This window comes from Stenella coeruleoalba, assembly GCF_951394435.1.
Source record: "Stenella coeruleoalba genome assembly, chromosome: 16".
Lineage (NCBI taxonomy): Eukaryota > Metazoa > Chordata > Mammalia > Artiodactyla > Delphinidae > Stenella > Stenella coeruleoalba.
The window spans coordinates 2,796,595-2,818,203 of NC_137162.1; the positions used below are offsets into that span (position 1 = coordinate 2,796,595).

The window sequence follows — 21,609 nt, forward strand, 5'->3', positions numbered from 1 at the left end:
GCGGAGTACAGGCTCCAGGTGCGTGGGCTTCAGTAGTTGTGGCATGCGGGCTCAGTAGTTGTGGCACGTGGGCTCAGTAGTTGTGGCATGTGGGCTCAGTAGTTGTGGCACGTGGGCTCAGTAGTTGTGGCTCGCGGGCTCTAGAGCGCAGGCTCAGTAGTTGTGGCTTGCGGTCTCTAGAGCGTGGGCTCAGTAGTGTGGTGCGCTGGCTCTAGGGCATGGGCGCAGGAGTTGTGGTGCGTGGGCTCCAGGGCGCGGGCTCAGGAGTTGTGGCTTGCAGTCTCTAGAGCGCAGGCTCAGGAGTTGTGGCTCGTCTCTAGGGCGCGGGCTCAGGAGTTGTGGCTCACGGTCTCTAGAGCACAGGCTCGGGAGTTGTGGCGTGCGGGCCCCTATACCCTATTTTTAAAGTTGCCTGTTTGTCTCACAAGCTCAACAACAGCTCCTCTGCAAAGCTCTTGATCCTTGTACATCTGAGGTGAGAGCGCTGCCTGTCGCACTGCTGTGGCTGGTGGAGCTGCGCCCTGCAGAAGCCTGGGCCTGGGTTCAGGCCTGTGTCTTCCTTCCCAGCGTGAGCACCTGACTCAGCCTCAGAGGAGTGGAGAAGGTTGTGGGGTATCATCTCACGCTACCTCCCCTGACTTCAGTGCTACCCACTTACCCTTTCCTGGGTCTAAATGGATGCTTCCCAAACTTGATCCCCTTAAAGATATTCAGTAGGGGACTGATTATAAACATCGTGTGCTCACCGTTGTTTGAACTGCTCACCAGACGCTGTCGTTGGGTACCGATAAGTACTAAGCTTTGTTCGCGTCGGCCATGCCCGCCTCCTAGAAGGGCCCTAGCGGATTAGGCTAGGACACGTTCCAGCACACGGGAGCTATGGGACAATCTGGAACAGAGGTAAAACGTGACCGCAGGAATCAAGTCTTCTTTTCCTTGGTTGTGCCCTGCTCTCCAGCACTACTTCAGACTTATACAGACAAATAATCCTTCCTAACAAGGTGGAAGGCCAGGTTCAAATATAGAATTCTTGAATTTCTCAGAGTGCCACGCCGGGACATGGTGGAACGAGGGAAAGCTGGCCCCTGGCCCACCCCCCTCCTCAGCTCAGGCCTTGTCCTGCATGACAAGGGGCCTTGAGCACGTGCACGTGGACACGTCCACCCCATCCACGTTCCTGCTCCCACATCACACCCCTCTCCAGCAAGCACCCGGCCCGTGGGCATCTTTCAGGCTTGCAGCAATCACACTAGTGATGTGCTGTGATCTCAGGAGAATGCACCTGCAGGAGAGGCTGGCCTAGCCAGGGGATAGGCTCCAGAAGGGGACAGGGCCTTTGGGTGGGAACATCCATGGAGAGGTACGGCCAGAGGGGTCCCTCTAAAGCATGAACCCAAATCAGGGGCTCAGTGCCCAGACATCCCCCATCAGACGTGCCTCCAGTGGCTGGTCCCTGCCACCAGGTGTGTCGGAGTCTGAGGACGTCAGGCCTCACATCTGTATCAGGGACAGGACAGGTCCTCTGTGGGTGCCCCTGGGGGTCTGAGCTTTGAGGGGGGCTTTGAGAGGAACACTGACAAACTGGACTGTGGGGAGAAGAACATGGTGATGTGGGAACCTGAAGTCGGGTCAGGGAACAGAGATTGGGTGGGAGGTTTCAATGAGTGGTTCCTTTGTGTGGGAGGTTCTAGGTCTCAGTGCTCTTGTTGCTGTGCCTCGCGCGTCCGATTGTCCTAAGTCCTATTTGTTCTGCCTTCAGCGTGGCTTCATACACACCCCACCCAAGCAGGCGGGTGGGGGTGGGGGCAGGAATGAGACATCTCACTGAAGACCTTTTCAACAAAAAAAATTTTTTTGACCCACGTGGTGGTGTTGACGATGATGATGATGAAATTAATTAAAAAGAGTCGCTCGTCTTCTCCCCGCCCCTCCCCCCAGTCCCAGTGTCTCTCCCGAGAGGCCCGTCTTCTCTGCAGCCTTGCCTGCTGACCTGTCCCCTCCTCTACCTCTCCCGCGGCCCCTCCACAGAGCCTCCACCCTCTGTCTGGCCTCTTCCCCGCCTCCCCACTGGGGGCCCTGCTGCTCAGGGGCTCCTGACAAGAGTTTCCGGCCAGAGAAGTTCGGGAAATGCTGCTTCCTTTCCCCACCTTTGGAGGTGTGATGTACATTAGACTGTTGGTCCCGAGAATCAAGTGAAGAGATGGGTTTGATTTTGCTCAGCCTAGTATTTCTAGAACATCCTTTTGTCAAGGGACGCCTGTTATACATGTGCTTCTGAGACTGTTTTGGAAAACACAGGTCCATTGAACAAATCCAGCCTCTGTATTCATCGTGGTCTTCAGGACCTTTTGCAGCCTGGCCCAGCCTGACCTCCCCTGACCTTCCAGGCAGATCTCCCATCCCTGTCTCTGTGCACCATGAACCCTGGCTTCGGTCACCCAGGCAGCTGCTCTGGTTCCGGAACACTCTGACCTGCCGTTCTCACTGCCTGGGGTGCCATCTCCCATCTTGTAAGGTTCTGCTGTGCCTCCACGGTCCACGTGTGTGAAGCCTTCCCCACCCCTCGTCAGGTTCATCAGCCACAGCATCCCGTTCCAGTCACCCCAGTGAGCCATCCGTGTGAAACGGGTGTTCACGAGCCTGGGTGCTGCTTCCCTTGCCGACCGCAAGTCCTCAGTCTCTCTTGTTGGGTCCCCGTGGCTCAGGGCAGCACCCGCCTTCCAGGAAACAGGATGCCATCGTGGACCGGACTGCTCTGTCCCCCCACCGCCTGGCCCACCACTCCCTTCCTGGCCTCAGCCAGCGCAGCGAGCCTTCTGCCACAACGGCGCAGCCTTGGAGTGCAGGGGTGCCCTGCCAGCCTCTTCCCAGGGGCCACGGAGCCACACTGCTCTTTGCCGGGACAGTGGCAAGTGTGATAAAGGTTTTTGGTTGCTGGACAAGACCTCTCATTTCATGGTGGCACAGTGTCTGGCCACGGGTCTGCCCCCAGCCGTCCGGTGCTCCTAGTGACTTCTGCGGGCGAAGGTGAGGAGACAGGAGGTCTGCTCCAGGGGCGGGGAGGGCGGGGGACCGGGTGCGGATCCTCCCGACGCTGGGTTACTTCCAGACCCTGGCCCCTGCTGCAGTGCTTTTGTGCTGAATCATATTCCATATTTAGACATCATTTTTAAAAACTATTTATGAATTTATAAATGATTTTTATTTTTTTTCCCTCTCATAGAACTGTGGGAGAGAAGAGAAGTAACATTTATTGAGAACATTCTGTGTACCAGGCACTGTAGGAAGTGCTTTAAATATCTTATAGTATTTTATATATATTCTATAAATATGTACTTACCGCAGAAATAAGTGTTAGCTCAGCCGTTTTAAATGCAGTGCTTTGTGTTGGTGAATGTGAAGCCAAGGTAAATTGATTCCCACGACATGCTGTTTTATCATTGTAGGGACATTTTAACCATCTGGAGAGTTGGTAGAAGATGCAAGCTGAAAAAGGAAGATTCCAGTTGTGGTTTTGAACCCTCATGTGCCAGCGAATGTAAACCTCTCCTGAGTGGATGTGTGTGCCCACCTGTTCAGATAGCGCCCGGTACCCTCCCGTCAGGAAATCCCACGTCCTCCTCCGCTCCAAAGCCAGAAGAGCCTCCAAATGTTACTCCTCATGAAGCCTCCTTTCAAATGCATCTTGCTTGAGAAGAAGATCAATTACTTTATTTAAAAGTTTAAAAAATTCAGTATCAAACTTCCCGTGAGGTTTGAGAACCCTGTAGCTTATGGAGCCATATCCAGATGTCGCCCCACTTTATACTTTTCTGTTGTTTTGTGGATGTTTCCAGAGCTGCTTATGTACTCTTTTTTAATTAAAAGTCCTATTTTTATATTGAAAATGCTCTATAATCTTAAACTGAATTTCAGTAAATGTTAGTATCCAGTCTGTTCTGTGTGATTCCCCAACTAAACTTATCAGGCACAGGACCACCTTTATGTTAAAATGGGAATTTCTCACCTTCTCTTGGGTTTTCAGTGTATGGCCTGACTGTGGAGACTGGCATTGTTCCCCTGGGTCTGCAGGCACCCTGAGATGCCCTTGTCACCTAGAGGCGGGTCCCGGTGAAACCACTGGGTCGTAGGCTTGCTCTCGGGTCCTTTGCCCGGGCGGACGCAGCCCCATGCTCGCCGTGTTGCCCTGTGTTAGCTGTGTGGCCGTGTCCTCTGCCAGTGACGGGCTGCAGCATCCGCGTCCCGAAGAGCCCGACCCGTAAACCACTGTGTGTAGTCACGGAGGCACCTCATACTGGAAAGATGGGGCAGAAGACACGGGGCAGAAAGGAGCTTAGTGCGACCGTCTGTGATATGGATTACCCAGTCACTGGACGCACTGCCAGGTTCAGGACAGAAAGCTGACTTTTCTGTCCGCAGCATCTTAACCCCGAGCAAGCTCGCAGAGCCGTGACTTGATGAGGAAACGCCAGTCAGGGCCGAGAAAAAGTATTGAGATTTGTGGCCTTAAAAATACATCTTTAAAGAGCTTTAATTTGCTTCTGTCTTTTCCAAATGAGATACACATCTTAATTTTTATGGAAAACGTGAAAATTCTTAGATGACAACATTTTGTTTTGTGTATAAGCTCTTCCTTTCCCCCCAAATTCATGGGGCGAGGAGGTGACCACATGTTCACAGCTAGGTGTTTTGGTAATTGAAGCAGCACAGCGGTCGCCCCAGCCGTTTACATGGACTGAAAGAAAGCTTTCCGGGGGGGGAAGAGCCCCTGTGCAGCACCCTGCCTGGCGCAGGACGGACGCCCTTGGGTAGAGTTGGGTGGACGTGCAGTCAGGGCTCACCTCCCCGCGCTGCCTCCAGCGTCTCGGCTGCCGTCCCTCTGTGAAAGGGTCTGGTGACCCACAGGCTGTCATTAGTGTGAGACCCAGGAGTGAGACCGAGGCCTGGCCACTGCTCAGGGTCTGTCCCCTGCCCTGCCACACGGCCCCTCTGAGACCAGAGCAGGCGACCTTCTCTGGAAAAGCCCTGTATGAGGAGTCCTCACAGTGTGAACGTGACAAGAGGGGTGAAGTGAAGCCAGCCAGCGTGAGGGAACCGGCAGTTTTATCCTAAATTCCTACAGTTCTTAAATGGTAAAGAGAAAACGCAGCATGGAAGAGCTTATGGGGGCCCCTGGGAGGTGTGGCCTCAGCATTCTCTGTCCCTGTAGAACAGGCCCGCGGTAGAGTGTGCTGGGTCTAGGCTTCCAGAACCACCCCTGTGCCCCGCGGAGCCCACCAGCAGGCCTTCTTGCCCAGCAGAGACCTCTGGCGCTGCAGAGCCTGGCAGCACGTCCTGCAGCCCACCTCGCCCACCTGGCCTTTGACTTCACCCCGGCTCCGGAATCGTCCCTTCTGTCCCGCCCAACCCGCCTCCTTTTGGGCCCTGCAGCCTGCAAAGGATGAGGGAGGCGACGTTTTGGTAAAACTTTCTTAATTGGCTTTTTTATGATTATAAAAATAATACTTGTTCATGTAGAATAAAGTAGAGAAAGGAAAACAAAACCCCTCACCCCGCATTGCCACCCTTGGCCTGCTGGCGGGCCGCCCTCCGGATGTGGACTTCTGTTTTACTTCTGAGTGTTTTGTAGTGAACATGCTCCCACATCATTGTAGGAAAACGTCGTTTTAAAAGGTGGCACGGTACCCCACCTGGGGGCAAGCAGGCCATTGTTTTGATGGCTCTGACACTAGCTGTGCCCTTTGGTGGGGAAGGGCTGGCTTTAAAGTCCGTAGACAAGTTTGCAGGGAGCCTGTCTGTCTCTGCCGGGATGTAAGGGGATGTGACAGGCAGGAAGCAGGCCCGCCGCCCGGAGACCCCGCACAGGGACCACCTCTCCCTGCCACACCAATTTGTCCACACCACAGGTATGAAAACAGACTAGCGACACGCAAAACCTGTACAGATTCCACGAAACGGGGTTTTGACACACCCATGACGGCATGAAATGTGATTATCCCTTTAAGGTGCTTCGTCTTTCTCTTCTTGTCAAAAGAGGAGGAATACTCTGAGGAAACAGACCAGGCATTTGCGTATGTGTATTAGATATACATATACATGAATATCCATCCATTAAATTTTCCATTTCTTCTTAATCATGATCTGTCATTGTTTGCTTTTTGTGTAGGGACAAAAATATCAACACATACCTTTTATCATTTTACCAAATAAGTTTATAATGGTTTCTAAACCTTGGAACAAATTACAAAACTCTCAGAAAATTCAAAAGCATGGTAAATGGTTATCGAAGACTTATTAACATCACTTGAACCGTTTTGCCTGCTTTTAAAATAGTTTATTTTCAAATTTGTTTTTAACGCATTTCAAAATGATACCTCAAATTCACACTTACTAAAGAAAAATTTTAATTTTAGATAAGTTGAAATGAAATATAAATATAAAAGTCAGGGAGCTTCCCTGGTGGCACAGTGGTTAAGAATCTGCACTCCCAACGCAGGCGACACAGGTTCAAGCCCTGGTCTGGGAAGATCCCACATGCCGTGGAGGAACTAAGCCCGTGTGCCACAACTACTGAGCCCATGAGCCACGACTACTGAAGCCCACGTGCCTAGAGCCCGTGCTCCGAAACAAAGAGAAGCCACCACAATGAGAAGCCCACGTGTCGCAACGAGGAGTAGCCCCCGCTCATTGCAACTAGAGAGAAACGTGTGCAGCGACAAAGACCCAACACAGCCAAAAATTAATAAATAAAATAAATTTATAAATAAATAAATAAAAGTCAGGGACTTACCTGGTGGCGCAGTGGATAAGGCTGCGCGCTCCCAATGCAGGGGGCCCAGGTTCAATTCCTGGTTGGGGAACTAGATCCCACATGCGTGCCACAACTAAGGAGCTGGTGAGCTGAAACTAAGGAGCCCGGGAGCTGCAACTAAGGAGCCCGCCTGCCGCAACTAAGACCTGGTGCAACCAAATAAAATAAGTATTTTTTTAAAAAGTCATCTATAATTCCTATGCAAAGGTAACTAATGCTTACATTTCAGCGTGTATCCTTATAAATCTTTTTCTGTGTGGACACGCACATCTGTAGGCCTGTACTTTTGATGTTAACATCATGTACATCTTCTCATGTCAGTAAGCGTGTATTAGGTTGTCATCCTAAAGGGCAGCATCAGGAGTTCCCTGGTGGTTTAGTGGTTAGGATTCAGCACTTTCACTGCTGAGGGCCCAGGTTCAATCCCTGGTGGGGGAACTGAGATCCTAAAAGCCGCACGGCATGGCCAAAAAAAAAAAAAAAAAAAAGAGGGCTGCATAGTATTCCATTGACTGAAAATACACAGTGCATTTGCCCACTTTCTGTCTAATGTGCATGTAGGTTCTTTGCATTCATTCATTCATTCTTTCTTTCTTTCATCTACTTGCTATCACAAAAATTGCTGGATAAATATTCTTACATATACTTTTTTTAAAAAATTTATTTTTGGCTGTGTTGGGTCTTTGTTGCTGTGCGTGGGCTTTTCTCTAGTTGCGGCGAGCGGGGGCTACTCTTTGTTGCAGTGCGCAGGCTTCTCATTGCGGTGGATTCTCTTGTTGCAGAGCATGGGCTCTAGGCCCGTGGGCTTCAGTAGTTGTGGCACATAGGCTCAGTAGTTGCGGCACGTGGGCTCAGTAGTTGTGGCTCGCGGGCTCTAGAGCGCAAGCTCAGTAGTTGTGGCGCACGGGCTTAGTTGCTCTGTGGCATGTGGGATCTTCCTGGACCAGGACTCGAAACCGTGTCCCCTGCATTGGCAGGTGGATTTGTAACCACTGCACCACCAGGAAAGTCCTACACATACATTTTTATAAAGTTTTTCAATTATATTCATAAGAGAAGATTCTAGAGGTTGTATTGCTAGGTCAGCGGGTACACTGGTCTTCTGTCCTCTGGAAAGGTGGTCCCATGTCCCTTCCCTTTCACCAACACTGAATAGAACCCACTCTTATTTTTTCTTTTTAACTTAGCACGTCTTAAACACACACAAAAGTAGGCAGAAGAAATAGTACAAGGACCCCCTTTAGCCTTTGACCTGCTCCAACAAGGGTCACCACGGCCAGTCCTGCCCACCTCCTCTCCCCCTCCCTGTGTACTGGAAGCAGATCCCAGACATAATATTAGTTCAACTATAATTATTTCAGTCTGTCCTCCCAAACAGACAAAGTGAAAGGCATAACCACAATACAATTTTCAGCCCTCAAACAAAATTTACAATAATTCCTTATACTATGAAATCCCTCTGTAGTCTTTGGTCAAATTCCTACATGCCTCTTCAATTTCACAGGTGATTGTTTTTATTTTGTTTGGTTTTTCATGACTTGTTTGAGTTGGATGCAGGACGCAGACAGGGTCCACGCACCTGAATGGCTGATCTGTCCTGAGTCTCTGATCACGGGTCCCCCACCTCCTGTCCCCATTTGCAGTGTATTTTCAGGAAACTATTCGTAGAGTTTGTGCTGAGATGTTGCTAATTGCATCTCCCGTGTTCTACCTACTTCTCTGACCTCTGTACTTCCTATAAATTGATGTTGATCCAGAAGCTTAATCAGATTCAATTTTGATTTTTTGGCAAAAGTTCCTTTTTGATCCCTGCCAATCTGACCTTTGCACCAAGTTCGTGGTCTTAATGCGCGGGTCCTGCGTTGCGTTTCTGACACGTGTCATTGGCCACGTGGGCGTCCTTTCTGAATGTCCCATCTTTGGCCATTTTCCTGTTGGAGTGCATGTCATGGTCGTTTATTTTTAGGAGTTAAATAATAAGTCTGTTTTCCTCTCATCTGTTACATGTATTTTTTTCCCCATTTACAATTTTTCACATTCTTTTCAGTGAGGTCTACAAAGTCCTTTGCTGGAAGTTTTTAGCTGTCGTATCTGTTGGCCTCTTTTTAGCCTGTTTCTCTTCTTGGAACCATTCGAGAAAGACCTTCCTTTCCCCCGGATTACATACCTTATATGAACTGATATGTAAATTACGCATCGACATTTTTCATGATTCTGATTTCATTTTGAACACATAGAACTTTGCTTTAGCTACAAAGTTTGGGGACATAAAGGGTGATATATCTAACTTTTCTTTTCCCCAAATATTAACCAGTTATTCTAACCACATCTTTCTGCACCGATTATAAATCCCACTTCTATACGTGGGGTTGCTTCTGTACTTCCTCTTCTGTTCTTTGATCTTTCTCATCTGGTGGCTGTTACACCACCTGTGCGTGTGGGATGTGTATGTGCGTGTGGCGGGGGGGGCCTTTTTGTTAAAATATAACACATGAACAGAAAAGGGAAAAAAAGGAGTGTCCAGGCCCAGCGCACATGCTGTGTGGACGGCTGATGCGGCACCTCCCCCTGGTATTTGTCAGATGCTCCCGGTTCTCCTCACGTGCTCGTTCTTCCAGATCAACTTCAGGATCGTTTTGTCAAAATATCAAAAGTAAAAACCACATAAAGTATTTATTGGATTTGTGCTGAATTTACCGATTAATTGTGGGATAAGCGGTGACTTTACACTGTTGTGACTTGTCACCGGAGACACACACACTTTGCTCTGATAATACTTCTTCCGTGTGCAGCTAAGTTTCCTTCTTTCCCCTCATTTTTGGTTTTTGTTTTGTTAGTATCTGTCTCACACTTTAAGCTCAGTCCTAGATAATCTTTTTTCCATTACATTTTCTGATTATAACTGTTATACCAGATCATTTCCCGAAATTTTGCTGCTTAAAACTCAAACAGTTTTTTGGTGCATTTTTTCCCCAAAAGCAAAGGGAAAGAAGCTGCCCTTTAGAGAGCAGCACTGTATGTCAGATGTTGTACTAAATTATCAATTTTAACCCTCAAAAAGCCCTTTGGGGAGAGAATTATCCTCACTGTACTTATAAGGATAGAGGATCAGTGAGACCAGGTCAGTTATCCACGGCCAGGCCACGGGTCCAAACCAGGCTCCTTGGACCCCAGCATCTGCCCCTCCAGACCCGCCCGCTCTCCTCAAAGCGCTCCTGGATCCTGGGGGTGGGAGGGGCTGCTTAAAAAGCAGAGTCTCCGGGTCTGGGGGAGGGGCTCCCAGGAGGTGCCCCAGGAGGTGCCGTTGACCACACTCTGAGAACCGGCATGTCCCCGAGTCACTTAGGACCCTGTGACATGGGGCCTTCGTGGAGGTGCAGGCAGTCCTCGGGCTCCAGTGTGGAAGGTGTTTCCGTTTTCCTGGAATAACTGGACAGCCTAGGAAGTCCCTAGTCTCGGTGTCCAGCACCTGCAGTGGTGACATCTGATGGGTCGGGGGCCCGGGGCTCCTGCCGCTTCCTCACTCCAACCCAGCGCCTCGGTTTCCTGCCTGTGAAATGGCAACCACGGTGCCCCCCTTGTAATAAGCTGCAGCGGGGCCGATGCGGTGATGTACTTGAGGTGCTAGAACGGGGTCCACTGGCATGGGGCCTTTGAGCCACCCAGCCCAGTGTGCAGGGTCACAGGCAGTCTCGACAGAGGAGGTTAAAGCGGGCTCTCTCTGCCCCTGACACGGACCCTGTTGTGAAGCCCCCTCCCTTGCCATCAGAGCCGCATGGCGAGTACCATCCCAGACCTCATCACCACGGCCCGCGGCCCCCGAGCTCATGATAGTATTCTTGATTTTTGTGCTTATTTTAGAGAGCCTTTAGGAACTTCTGGCCCATCAGTTACTTACAGAATGCGTGCTTATTTGGTGAGGATTCCTGGGCGTCCGCCTCCCATGATCACTGTCACTTCTGCACCCAGTGGGAAGGCAGGGCTGTCTAATGCAAACAGCAGGGCTCAGAGCGGGAGTGGGGACAGAACTTCTGTTGGGGAGGACGGAAAAGTTCTGGACATGAATGGGGGGTGATGGTTACACAACAATATGAATGTACCGAATGCCGTTGCAATGTACACTTAGAAATGGTTATAATGGTAAGTTCTTTGTCGTGTATTTCACCAGAATAAAAAATCAAGACTTGCAGTGACTCAGTCCTTCCCTTTCTTCTTTGTTGGCTGCATCACGCAGCATGCGGGATTCTAGTTCCCCGACCAGTGATCAAACCCAAGCCCCCTGCAGTGGAAGCACAAGTCTTAACCACTGGACCGCCAGGGAAGTCCCACCGCTTCCCTTTCTTTTCCTTGCTTCCTGTAAGTCACCGGCTGTGGACAACCCAAATCCAACCACTCATTTTCCACTTCTTCCTCTTCCTCCAGCCACTGGAAACCCTGGGATAATTCAGGAACTCAGACAAGCCCCCCTGCCCTGGATTCTTTGGGAAAATGGTCACGCAGAGCTGGGGATGACCCTTCAGTCCCCAGTTTGGGGACACAGCCCAGACAAGCGTTTGGATGGAGTCCATTCCTCTGGGCCACGCTCAGGTGTCCTGGAGGAGTTGTTGGCGCTGCTGGGCCTCCCGCCGTAATTGCTGGAGGGCAGAGGCTGTGGACGGTGACGCATGTGGCGACTGTCATTTAGTCAGTGCTGCAGGGGAGGGTCACAGACAGCGGCACCTGCATGGATCGTGGCCTTTCCCTCCATTGCACGCAGGGACAGCCGAGCTGGGCAAGAAAAGAAAGGAGGATGAGGAGAGAGAATCCTCCTCTGTTAGAAGCTTGAGCTGTACAGTAAATTTCTGCTCAGAGCCTTGCTCAGCCACCTGACATCTTTCACCTGGGACCCACCTGCCCCACAGCTTCTATGGAGTAGAAGCAACCATCTGTCTCAAGAACTCAGCAATAATCCCTCCAGATGACCTTCCAATGGGGGCGGGTCAGTGTCAGGCTCAAAATCAGGTTCCTAGGTTTCCAGTCGCTCTGAGGACAAATATCTTGGTGTGGGTCCAGGACGGCATGTCAGTTTGATCTACAGGGCCGGCTCCGAGCAGTTGGAAGGCTGGGTGGTCCAGTAAAGAGAGGCCGTGCACCTCCCATGGCTGGTGACGGTAACTGGTTCGCATGGTGACTGGTGGGGACAATGCAGAATGTGGGTTTGCGTCTCCTGGCTCTCATGGACTCATCCGGGGTTTCTGTCTGACCATCCGTTTCCTCTGCTGTATTTTGGGGCCGACATCTCCTTATAGAGTCTGTGACAGTCGTCAGCCACCTGAGGTGAAACGCCGGTGTGCATGTAGTGTGGTAACTGCTCGGCGTGTGGCAACTGCTACTTCTGCACCCATGTGTGGTTCTCCAGGTGCTCTCCTTGGTCTGCAAGAAGCACTCCCACTTCTTGACTCATGGTAAGGGTGAGAGCCAGAGGCTTTGGAGGCCTGGGGGCAGCCCTTCCTTCTGGAACGAGAGCCCAAGCCCTTCCAGTGGCCTGCTCAGGTCAGCAAGGGCTAATTGAGCTTTAACTAAATCCATAATGACTTTTTAGCCCCAATTCAGGACAAAACAATATTCCTTTACGGACATCTAAATTTACTTAGGTGAAAATAATTACACTAATCCAAACTTAAATCACGTTTAGTTATGACCTTTATTAAGAATAAAATTATAAGATGTAACTGTCAACCACAAATGTATATGACATGTAAAGTGATCTTTTTGGTCGGTCTTCAGGTGAGGCCCACTTACTCATGTGTCAGGAAAGCCAGTTGAATGAGGATCTAAACCTCTTAAATTTTCCAAACATTCTTGACATGCCTCTTCATAATTAATTTGAATTAGCAGAAGAAACTTAACCTCGGGGGTCATAAATGCTTCTTCCAATCCCTAAAAGTTGCCGATCATCAAAAATGTCCTGTGGCCATTTGTGTGTCATCTTTGGAGAAATGGCTATTCAAGTCCTTAGTCCCTTTAAAAAATGAGTTATTTGGTTTTTTGCTATTGAGTTATAGGAGTTTCTTACATATTTTAGAAATTAACCTTTTATCAGATATATGGTTTGCAAATGTTTTCTTCCATCCCGTAGGTTGCCTTTTTACTTTGTTGATTGTTTCCTTTGCTGTGCAGAAGGTTTTTAGTCCGATGTAGTCCAGCTTGTCTATTTTTGCTTTTGTTGCCTGTGCTTTTGGTGTTACATCATGTCATTGCTGAGATCAACGTTATGAAGCTTTTCCTCTACATTTTCTTCTAGAAGTTTTACAGTTTCAGATCGTTAATCCATTTTGAGTTGATTTGTATGTATAGTATGAGATAAAGGTCCAGTTTTATTATTTTGTGTGTGGATATCCAATTTTCCCAGCACCATCTGTGGAAGAGACTATCTTTTCCTCATTGTGTATTCTTGGCACCCTTGTTGAAGATCACTTGACCATATATATATGCATGGATTTACTTCTGAGCCCTTTATTCTGTTCCATTGGTCTATATGTCCATCTTCATACTGTTAACATACTTTTTTGATTACTATAGCTTTATAGTATATTTTGAAATCAGGAAGTATGATGCCTTCAACAGGCATATGAAGAGATGCTCAACATCCCTAATCATTATAGAGATGCAAATCAAAACCACATTGAGACAGCATCTCGCTCCCGTTAGGATGGCTGTTGCCAAAAAAGCAAAAGATAAGTGTTCGTGAAGGTGTGGAGAAGTCGGAACCCTTGTCCACTCTTGGGAGGAATGCAAAGTGGTGCAGCTGTTATGGAAAATAGTATCATGGAGGTTCATCAGAAAATTAAAAATAGAACCACCAGATAGATGATCCAGCAATTCCACTTCTGGGAATATAGTCAAAGGAATCGAAATCAGGGTCTTGAAGTGCTACTAGCACTCCCATGGTCATGGCAGCACTATCCACAACAGCCAAGATACGGAAGCTATCTAAATGGCCGTTGACTGATAAATGGATAAAGAAAATGTGGTATATGCATACCATGGAATATTATCCAGCCTTTAAAAAGAAGGAAATCCTACATTATGTGAAAACATGGATGAACCTGGAGGACATTATGCTAAGTGAAATAAGCCATTCAGAGAAGAATAAATATTGCATGATTCCACTTATGTGGGGAATCTAAAAGAGTCAGACTCAAAGAAGCAAGGGACAGAACCCTAGTTGCCAGGCTGGGGGAGGGGCACACGGGGGGGTGTTGCTGGGTGGGTGGAGTTTCTGATGTGCAGGGAAACTAAGCTCTGGTGCTCTGCTTCACGACAGAGTGCCTGTGTCAGCAAACCGTGTGTGTTGCACACTTGAAAACCCGAGAGGCTGGATCCTGTGTTAAGTGTTCTTACCACAGTAAAGTTAAAAAGACCGCGGTGGCACTCGGGAGGGAGGGCTGCACTTACTCTTGGACTTCGCACTTGGGTTCGAATGCTGCCCCTCCCCCCAGAGGGTCGTCGCTGAAGGGCCTCTCCTCCCCCTCCCCGTGGTCAGCAGTTTCTCCTCCGACCAGAGCAGGAGGAGACTTTGCACAAAGCCTCTTTGTCCCTCCAGATGGTTCCACTTATGCCGCAGTTTCACTGGCATCCGGGGTAATTGACAGATGCGCTCAAGACCCCGTGTCCGCAAGTCCAGGCTCTGGAGCAGCCCACGCTGGCTGCTGTGCCCACCCGGGCTGCAGAGTATCCCACAGCCGGCCAGCTGTCCCTCCGTTGTCAAGTTCGATACCAGCACCCTGACACAGGTGGACGCGGTCCAGTGAGGGCCCTACATGCTCTGGGCCCTATTCTGGGAAACGCCACCTCAGACACAGAGGCACAGAGGCTTGTCCCAGAAGATCTGACTCTGTCCCCAGAAACCATGTGAGCGGCAGTGATGGGCCCAGCGGATTACAGAGGTCCCGGGGCAGCTGAGCTTTGCTTACATCCTCTCGAGCTCCGCGTCACTCTGAGGAAGTGTGGGTCTTAACAAAAAAGACGTCCTGACACAATTGGTATAAATGCGTAAGATGGCCCCTTGTACCCTCAGCGTGGCATTCAGATTTGGTGTTTCTTTGCTGCTTTTGTGAAATGAATTCACAGGACTCTGTCTTATGTGAGGTAGAAAATGTCATGTAGATTTTCACATTTCTTTTAGAAATCTTATATGTTAAAGTCTTACTGTGATTACACCTTATTTTCTCTTCCAGCTTGCCTGGATTTTGTGGATTAGTGATGTTTATATGTCATGGATGATGCCAGGTCCCTGTGCCATTGTCCCCCGTCCAGGCACGCTGGCTCGGCCGTCAGCTGCCGGCCCAGGGCGCCCCTCCATCCCTGTCTACCCAGCCCCCCTCCCAGAGCCCTGAGGGAGGCTGGCCTTGGAGGGCAAGGGTGCGAGGTTTTCTCGGGCCCGAGTGGAGTCGAGGACGGTGCTTCACTCGGCGGTGCCCCAGAGCTGGGCAGGGTTCCCTGGCACCCAGAGGGGTTCCGTGAATATTCACAGAGTCGATTGGAACCAATTTTTAATGAACTTCAGGAGCCCAGCCACCATCAGGCCAGCAGCGTGCTCAGCCAGCGGGGCTGGGGGCGGCCCACCGAGGACCCTCGGCCCGTGGTCCTGCTGCCACATCCTGCAGGGCTCCGACCTCGCAGCCACGTCCACCACCTGCTTCCCGCTGCAGACCCTGCCCTCAGCCCTAAGTGTGTTGCCGGTGATTGCCGGTGATTCTCTCCTGGGTAGAAAAGCCACGCGTGTGCGCCGCAGGTAGACTGAAAAGAGAACACGTGGCGATGAGGTTAAAATCACTCAGCGTATCACCGAGGGACAGTCCCTTTCTAAATGTGACAGGATTTCCTCATTCTCTGCTTTGATTCCCAACAATGAGCAACAGAATTTCTTGAGGTTTTCATTTAACATTTTAAATGTTTCCCTGACTTTCTAACTCTAAATGAGAAGAACTCCAAGTCTAAACCCCAGGCGCAGCCTCCCAGGAGTGGAAGCGGCACTTACTCCACGTGGCTTCAGGAGGAGTTGTCACTTTGGCAGCAAACCCTACGAACAAAATGACCGTAAAGTCGGACACCACCTTGGTGGCCGCGAGCGAGCCGGGCCGCCTCGGCAGCTTCCCAGCCCAGGACCCGCCCCAGCCCCCGAGTGGAGAGGCCTGGACCTGCCTGCCCGGTGTCTGAGAGAGTCGCTGTCCTGCCCGGATGACATGCTGTGCCCCGGGAAGGCACCGTGTGGAGCTCGGATTCTAACATGAAGACCGAGCCCAGCGGAGGAAAGGGGACCCGCCCGAGCTGGACCTCCTACCCGCCAGGTGGCATGGCCATCCTCCCCAGTCTCAGAGGTGGGAGTGTCCAAGCCCTGCCCGGCACCAGGACGCCTGCTCATCCCCCATCCCCTCGGCCGCGTGATTTCCCCAAGCGTTGGGATCAAACATGTGAAGGATGAGTGAGCAAGCCCAAGCCCGACCTCGTACCCACCCTGGCCACCCTCGGGGACACACCTGGGACAGTGCTGAGGGCTGGAGCCCCCCAGTTCCAGGGGCCTCACGTTATGTTCCAGGGCCTCTGCAGTAGTAATAAAGTCTATTAAGAACATGTCTCCCCAGCTCTCTATTTCATTCATGAGCTTCCTCTGTGATGCACGGCTTGTGCACGGTCTGTGAGAAAATTTGCTGAACTGCCGGGACCTGTGTAACTGTGGGGATAGTGGGTGGCCCTCAGGGCCTGAAGCCGACTGAGGTCCCTGCAGGCCTCACCTCCCCTGGGCCCCCTGGGTCTGGAACAGCAGCCAAACCCACTCACCCTGAGTCCTGAGTTGGGGGCCCACAATGCTGTCCCAAAGCCCCATGGTGGCCCCAGAAGTGGGTACTGGGGACCTAGTCTGTCCAGCCAAGCCATGGGCCACGTCGGTGACCGAGGAGGAGGAGGGTGCAGGGGGTGCTGGACCCGGGCGGGGAAAGCGGGTGCCTGCCCCCAGTCGGCCTGCCCACCTGGCCAGTGGGAGGGGCGCCCAGAGAGCCAGGCTCCACCCTCAGGCTTAGCGGGTGGGACCGGGGCGAGGATGCAGCCAGACCAGCCTTTACTGCCCCGCTGTCCTACAGCTTCTAGAGGGAGCCGGGCAGGCCAGTGCCAAGCACATCTGTGATGAGCCACAGAGAAGGAGGTAGAAGACAGATTCGTCACCAAAGCAGAGGACCACTGTCCGGGGGCCAGGCTGCCGGACGCGAGCGTGAGCTTTTTCTCTCGGCTTCTAGGGCACGGAGATGGTCTGCTGTATAGACTGCTGGCCCAAAGAAAGGAGGCACACCTGTCCTTTAGGAGAAACTGCGTTACTTCCCTGGAGCTGATTCAGAAGGAACACTTTCAGTGGATCTTTATGTAAATGACATTGGCGGACGGAGGGGAACATCCCTGAGTTGGGGCACCGGTGGGATGTATTGAATCTAGAAACGTGAGGAAGCGTGTCTCCGGGGCCAGGTTGGTGTGGCCGTGGTGTTGCCGATCTCAGCTGAGGCAGGGACGGGAGTTGGAGGAAGTGGGCGGTGCCCCTCCCCCGCATGCCTCCCCCACCCCCTCCCAGCTTCCTGGGATCCACTGGCTTTGTAACGGGGGAGGCTGGAAGCCTGGAGTGTGGGTGTCTGGGTTACTCACCGAAGGGAGATCCGGGCACTTCAGAAAGCCCTGCCGGCTGCAAAGCTGTGGGCACTGCTGAGGCATTAAGGCAGCCCCCGGGAAGGGCAGGGCTGCTGGAGGCCCCGGGTCTCCCGCATTGTCCAGGCTGTTTCCCCGTCAGGCATCCAGCCTTGAACAGGAGCCTCCAGTGTCCTGTGGCGACACTCAGGATGAGAGAGAATGAGCACATTACCTTTATTACCCGGGCAGTAGCAAGACGCTAACGAGATAACGTTTGTGAGCAGTTCCGCTGTGCGGCCAGTACTTCTCCAGCGTGTCCTCTGATGGACGCTTGGTCCCCATGATGACGCACATCCCAGCTTCATCCCCACTTCACAGATGAGAACATCAAGTCCAGAGAAGCTACAGAAGGTACGTGTGTATCATCTGAGGTCCATGGTGGGTTGAGTGGCTGCTCTTGGAGCCCACCTGGATATCAGCGGGAGTCCGGGTCACCCTCAAGGTGGTGATGTGACAAACCAGGTGACCCTTGTAGGTGGAAGACCCACCTGGATAAGAATGTGCATGCCTTTCCTTGCAATTGAAAAGTTTTATTGCCTGTTGTTTAGAATGCAGAGCAAGTGTGCCCAGGTGTACACACACACACACACACCCCTGAGGTGTGATTCACACTGCCCACCGACCCACCAGGGAAAGGTAAGGGGACTCCCCGTGGGAGGCAGAACAGGCCCCACCCCGGGGAGATCTAATGACCCACATGGTACAGAGGACATTTGATTAAATGAACCTCTCATCCTTTGTTTAAGGCTCCTGACGCATTGGAGCAGGTCTAGGTGCCGCTGGCGGCCTTGCTGCCCGGGAAACACGCCCAGGCCATCGCAGGGGCGGCTGGCAGCAGGCGCCGTCCGTGACTTATAGGGAGATGGCAGCTTTACATATTTAAAAGGAGCATGGCCGGCTTCCTATCTGAAGTATGTTTCCCCAGAGAGACCACCACCATTTGATCTATTTTTGATTAAAATGTAAAAATTAAAAATTAAATCAAATGGTAGTGTAACTCCTTGGGGAAAACACGCTTCAGTTACGAAGTATTCCCTAGAGTAACCTGGAGACTCTTACGGCAGCATTGTCTCATCTGCAGGTGGCATCTTTATGTCACACGTAATTAAAATAAATTGCGGTGAGAACCACCAAACGCCTGCCTTCGGATGTACGGCCTGCAGGCTGGGCCCCTGGGGCAGGTCCTGGTCGGGGAGATGCCAAGCAGAGGGGCAGACGGGGCTGCCCAGCCAGCACGGGACCCAAGGGTGCCCGCTCCGGCCCCTCCCCTTCCAAAGCCCCTGGTGCAGTCTCATCTGGCCCGTGTCAGATGAAGGATCACACCCTCTCTTCTCAAAGAGCCTAAGTACAATCATGTACCATCACCAAATAACGGATACTGCCCCAGAAACCAAAGCAGGTGCAATTGGATTTCCTAGGAAAATGTGCTTTGCAGAATCTAATCTACAACTGATTGGTATCAAACTACTTTATCAGCCCGCCTGGGAATACGGGAGAGCATTGGATAGGTTCAGGGGACGGTCACCTCGCAGACGAGATGCCAGCGTTTGCCTCGGCGATCCCCGCTGCTGACGGACACGAGCCACGCCGCATGCGGGGTGTGACTGGACATGCCGTGGCCGCCTAATCAGACTTTTTTGTCTGCATTCATTGTTTGAAGCCTCTGCTTCGAATGAACATTCCCCAGAAGAAAAACGTTTCTGGAATAAAGGTCTTAACGCAGCTCGCAGCCATGCTCTGCCGTGGTTTCTACGTGAGCCGTGCCGGGCCCGAAGGACTGCAGAAGTGCTGAGTCCCACGTCAGAGGGCACGAGGGCTGTTGCTGTCGTCGCACACGGGGTGCAGGCTCGTGCCGCTTTACTTGCCTACTAGTGTCAGACGCTTGGCACGTGTGGATTTCCCTTTCTGTTCTCAGATGTTCTGGCAACACAGCCTGGCTCGCTGGAAGCAAGTCCCGATTGTCGGGATTTGGGAAGGCAGTCACGTGATGCGCATGGGCTGGGCGGGCTCCGTCTCACGTCTTCCTCCCTGATGCCCACTGATGCCTCCTCCTGGGGCATGTGTGTGCGAGTGTTTGTATGAATGTGCGTGTCCACACATGGGCGTGTGTGTACGTGTATGCGTGTGTATGCACGTGTGTGTGTGGAGGTTATAAAAATCATACACAAAACTCCTGCAACTTTCATTTTCACTTAACACTGTGTCCTGAGCGTCCTTCCTGTAAATATAACTCATCAGCACAGATCTGGCTCGTTGTTTTAAGAGCCACGTGTTATTACATTGAATATATGAACAATAATTCATGTTGCTGGTATCCTCTTGATAGACACTTGGGTTGCTCTTGAATTTTTGCTACAGCCAAAAATGCTAAAACTTGTAAGTTTAAAAATGCAAGTCAAATCTGTTAGATATTTTACAATCAATTTGGCAAGAAGTTTTAAAAAGCGTAACACTTGGTGCTGGTGAGGATGTTGGAAAATAGGCACTCAGTCAGTGTTGGTAGCAATGAAAAGTGTTACCATCATTTTGGAAGGCCATTTGGCACAATCTTTTAACGTGTCAAATGCCCTTGCTCTTTGCTCAATTCGTCACCCTCCTAAGAATCGATTCTGTCCACAGATTTATGCCCAAAGCTGCGTTCTGAGCCTACGGAAGGGACCACCGTCTTCTTTCCCTTCTGGGGTCAAACGTCCTATGTGGGGACGGTGACACCTGTCAGGGCCCCTGGAGATTTAGGTTTGTTGAAGCCACCAGTACTCCGGATGTCTGGTCTCAGACACAGCGTTCAAAGCGGAACAGATTTCCCCAACTCTGCCCTCCGGTGGCGGGAAGGAGGCGATAGCGTTTCGGATGGCGCAGCACCCCACATCCACCCTAGGAGGCCTCACAGAGGTCCGGGTGGGGCATGGGTCCTGACCAGGATGCAAGCGTCCCCTTGCATGGTGGCTTGTGTCCAGGAGTGGTGCCTTGGACAAAGAGGCTGTGCAGTTTCCCCCAGGCCCCCATGGCCGTCAGGGACCCCTCTCGCTGGGCCTCCAGCTCCACTCCTGTGGTCTCTTCTTCTCCTGCCCTTTTGAGTAAGGGGCTTTACCACGGGAGGCAGGCAGGGTGGGCCAGGCCAGGAGAGAATCACCGAGGACGCTCGTCGCTGCCTTATTCCAGTGAGGGGAAAGAATTTGAGGCCAGTACAGAGTTGATATCCATGAACCAAACGGCCCACTTCCTGATGTTTTGCAAAAGGAGCCTTGACGTGGCCTTCGCCTTGGAGAGACCCAAACGCTCACATGGTCCTTGCACCGCAGGGACAAGCAGATGTATGACACAGTCATGGTCATGACTTTGTGGACTGCCTGGCACAGGTTACCAGGCACAGGGGTGCCTTTAGCCCAAAAGGGGTTGGGGACTGGGGGTGCAGGGACCCGGGCATTCCCTTAAAGAGGCGGCCCCCAGACTCAGACTGGTCGAACACCAGCCCCTTGTGTCCCCACCGATGTGTCCACTGTCACCCGCACCCATCCTGGAGCACCCTGACTGGCTAAGTTGTTGAGAGATTGGAGCCTCCAGGCCTCCTGCTGACAGTGGAGCCACTTCCCCATACGAGTCAGTTTCTTATCCCAAGCTCTCCACCGTCGATGCCGTGCGACTTGCTGTGTCTCTGAATGGGTCATGCCCATTGGCTCCCTGGGGACAGCAAACTGATGGTAGCCTTCCTTAAAGGCATCCAGAGTGCCTTGGGGAGGGCCACGGACCCAAACAAAACTGTATGAAAAGCCGCGAGGTTTCCTAGAGGTGAAAGACATCCTTATCCACGGTGTATGGATGAGGAAACAGGCCCGGGTTGCGAGCTGACTTCCAGGGTCACCCGGATGGGACAGAGCAGCACGGAGCTGGGTTTCTGGCTGCCAGGGTGACCAACTGTCCTGGTTTGTCCGCTACCGAGGGTTTCCTGGGACACAGGACTCTCAGTGTTAACAGGGACGTTCCAGGGAAACCAGCCCCAGTTGGTCACTCTATGCAACATCTCCCAAGCGCCTCCCTGGGTGCTCCCTGCCAGCCGGAGCCCTGTCCCCATGCCCTGCTCCTCG

The 21,609-nt window shown here is 51.6% G+C and overlaps 1 protein-coding gene across 1 annotated transcript in view; it reads left to right on the forward strand.

Moving 5' to 3' along the window:
• LOC307175117 (uncharacterized protein C10orf143) overlaps window positions 1-3,021 on the forward strand; it is a 39,067-nt gene extending 36,046 nt beyond the window's left edge. The window contains exon 4 of the mRNA XM_079899993.1: window positions 2,029-3,021. Coding sequence (XP_079756119.1) covers window positions 2,029-2,097 — 69 coding nt within the window. The 3' untranslated portion in view covers window positions 2,098-3,021. The remainder of the gene's footprint in view (window positions 1-2,028) is intronic.
• Window positions 3,022-21,609: the final 18,588 nt, after the last annotated feature.